Source organism: Amphimedon queenslandica, unplaced genomic scaffold (assembly GCF_000090795.2).
Source record: "Amphimedon queenslandica unplaced genomic scaffold, v1.1 AMPQUscaffold_8525_Cont19531, whole genome shotgun sequence".
Lineage (NCBI taxonomy): Eukaryota > Metazoa > Porifera > Demospongiae > Haplosclerida > Niphatidae > Amphimedon > Amphimedon queenslandica.
The window spans coordinates 1-2608 of NW_003551198.1; the positions used below are offsets into that span (position 1 = coordinate 1).

Below are 2608 nucleotides of genomic sequence, written 5' to 3' on the forward strand. Positions count from 1 at the left end.
AATCTTAATTGTACTGGTAATGAAGAGAGTATATGGGATTGCCCCTCAAGTACACAAGGACAGGAATCCTGCACTGTAAACACTGATGTATCAGTTGCTTGTCATGGTAGTCATTTTTATAATGAAGCTTAAACTTTCAAAATACACAGGTTTTGCTGTGGAGTATTCTGATTGTGCTAATGGTCGAATTTGCTTATCTAATGGAACAAGCAAAATGAAAGGAAGAGTTGAATTATGTTACAATCATGTTTGGTTTGGAATATGTGCTGATAACTATAATAATTACTATGATATTGAAACTGTTTGTAACTCAATGGGTCATTCACAAAGTAAGCACAAACTGTTATGTTTTTTTAGTATTATCATAATTATGCTTACTATAGGTGCTCCAGGATATTCTAGCTCATTTCTGGATTATCCCGGCCTTCCATTATTTCCCTTTGAGTTCTACTGCTCTAGCATCATGGGTTCTCTGTTGAATTGTTCAAAAGGAGCTATCAATTGTTACAGAAGTTATTCCACTAATAACTATAAATATTTAGGAGTAACTTGTCATGGTAATATAATTTGTACTTAAGGCTTAATTGATTACATTCTTACAGATAAGTGTATTCATGGTGATATTAAGCTATCAGGTTCAGGTTATAGCTCTATTGGTAGGATTAATGTATGTGTAAATGGTGTTTGGGGGACTATCTGTAACACTGGGTTTGATGATGCTGATGCTAGTGTAGTTTGTGCTCAATTGGGATTCTCACGTTATGGTAGATATTGCTTTACATGTCTCTTTAAGTACTTTCCTTACTGGTAGGTGTTTTGCATACTCCTAATAACTATTATTATTCTAATGGTGCACATGTGCAGTTTTATAATTTAAACTGTACTGGAACAGAATCAAGAATTTGGGAATGCTCCTTTAATAATAGTACTTCACAATACTGCTACTATGGAAATGCTGCATATGTGATATGTCAGAGTAAGCTGCTGGAATTTTAAATCAGTTATTATCCTAATTTTATTAGCTAATGATGCTACTGTTGATACTTCATGTACAACTGGTGATGTTAGATTAGTTGGTGGTCCCAATGAGTATGAAGGGAGAGTTGAAATATGTTACAATCAAATGTGGGGAACTATTTGTGACCATTACTGGGATACAACTGATGCTAATGTTGTTTGCAAACAGCTAGGCCATCAGATGACAGGTACATGTATCAAATCCAAGACTCTGTTTGCATTTGCACTAATTTTAGGATCAGTACCTGTGCGCACCAGTTATTATGGAGAAGGGCAGGCACCATTTGTTATGAGACGTGTTTCTTGTTCCAGTAGTGACAGTTCACTAATAGGCTGCAATCATAGATTTGAAAGCAGTATTTCTACTGATTGTGGTACTGCTAATGCAGCAAGTGTTGTATGCTTAGGTAAGCATAAGTAAACATGTTTTTCATCTTTAAATAATAAAAACAGAAGTCTGTAATGATGGTGATATAAAATTAAGTGGATCATCATTGACATATGCTGGTCGTGTTGAACTGTGTGTTGAGAGAACATGGACTACACTGTGTGATCAAACATGGGACTTTAATGATGCTGCAGTGACTTGTAGACAACTTGGATACTCTTCATATGGTTAATGCAGTTCGATTACCAGTATTATATTAATTCATGTTAATGCACAGGTGCTATACCAACATACAATTGCTATACTGAGAGACAGCTGTCATTTGGTATCACAAATCTTGGTTGTAACGGGTCAGAAGAACATATTTTTAACTGTACACACAGCAGTCCATATTTATACAACTGCAAGTCACATAATGATGCTGGCTTAGTTTGTCAAGGTAATTATAATTATTATGAAATACATTTTTGGTGATGATGGTTATATTTATAGAAACTGTGCAACAATCTAATTGTACTAATGGTATGATAAGATTGGTTAATGGTAGTGGTCCTCATGAAGGAAGAGTTGAAGTGTGTATTAATAAAGCATGGGGTACTGTCTGTTCTAATGGCTGGACTAATACTGACGCTAATGTAGTCTGTAAACAATTAGGATATCTACCAATGGGTTTGTATAATGATGTGATTAAATTCAATATTTAATTATTATAGGTGGAAGAGCAAGATCTGGTGGTGATCATTTTGGTCCAGGAGTTGGTCCAATACTGATGGCTAGTGTTGATTGTACTGGTAATGAGGAATCATTAATAGAGTGTAGGACAAGATCATGTGATGCCACTACTTGCTCTCATCATAATGATGCCGGGGTCACCTGTGAACGTAAGTAAAATACACTAACTATATATATGTTGTTTTCATTTATAATAGGTAACTGTACTAATGGTGAGATTAGATTAGGTGATAATGCTGTCCTAAGGGGAAGAGTTGAAGTGTGTATTAATAACATATGGACTACAATCTGTGCTAGCTATTGGACTGACAAAGAAGCTACTGTAATTTGCTCTCAGCTTGGATACTCACGCTATGGTAAAGTTTGAAAGGCCTAAACATAAGTATGCATGCAGTGGCTACTCATGGGATGTTTGTTGATTATGAGTGGCCAATTGGCATGTATAAACTAAACTGTACTGGAGATGAAGCA

The 2608-nt window shown here is 35.4% G+C and overlaps 1 protein-coding gene across 1 annotated transcript; it reads left to right on the plus strand.

The window, feature by feature from the left end:
- The first annotated feature begins 6 nt into the window (after nucleotides 1-6).
- Nucleotides 7-2602, plus strand: LOC105315728 (deleted in malignant brain tumors 1 protein-like). Its single transcript, XM_020007046.1, has 12 exons — nucleotides 7-106; nucleotides 150-329; nucleotides 384-557; nucleotides 603-764; nucleotides 812-976; nucleotides 1023-1205; nucleotides 1254-1424; nucleotides 1471-1632; nucleotides 1683-1844; nucleotides 1898-2074; nucleotides 2119-2286; nucleotides 2335-2602. Exons 2-12 carry the CDS (start codon nucleotides 215-217, stop codon nucleotides 2502-2504), a joined length of 1809 nt encoding a protein of 602 aa, XP_019862605.1. The 5' UTR covers nucleotides 7-106; nucleotides 150-214; the 3' UTR covers nucleotides 2505-2602.
- The last annotated feature ends 6 nt before the right edge of the window (nucleotides 2603-2608 follow it).

Excerpts from the sequence above, each read along its gene's own strand:
- LOC105315728 (XM_020007046.1), top strand. The coding sequence starts at position 215 with ATGAAAGGAAGAGTTGAATTATGTTACAATCATGTTTGGTTTGGAATA. Across the intron at positions 330-383 it reads CTCAATGGGTCATTCACAAA|GTGCTCCAGGATATTCTAGC; the intron begins GTAAGCACAAAC and ends TGCTTACTATAG. Across the intron at positions 1,633-1,682 it reads ACTTGGATACTCTTCATATG|GTGCTATACCAACATACAAT; the intron begins GTTAATGCAGTT and ends GTTAATGCACAG.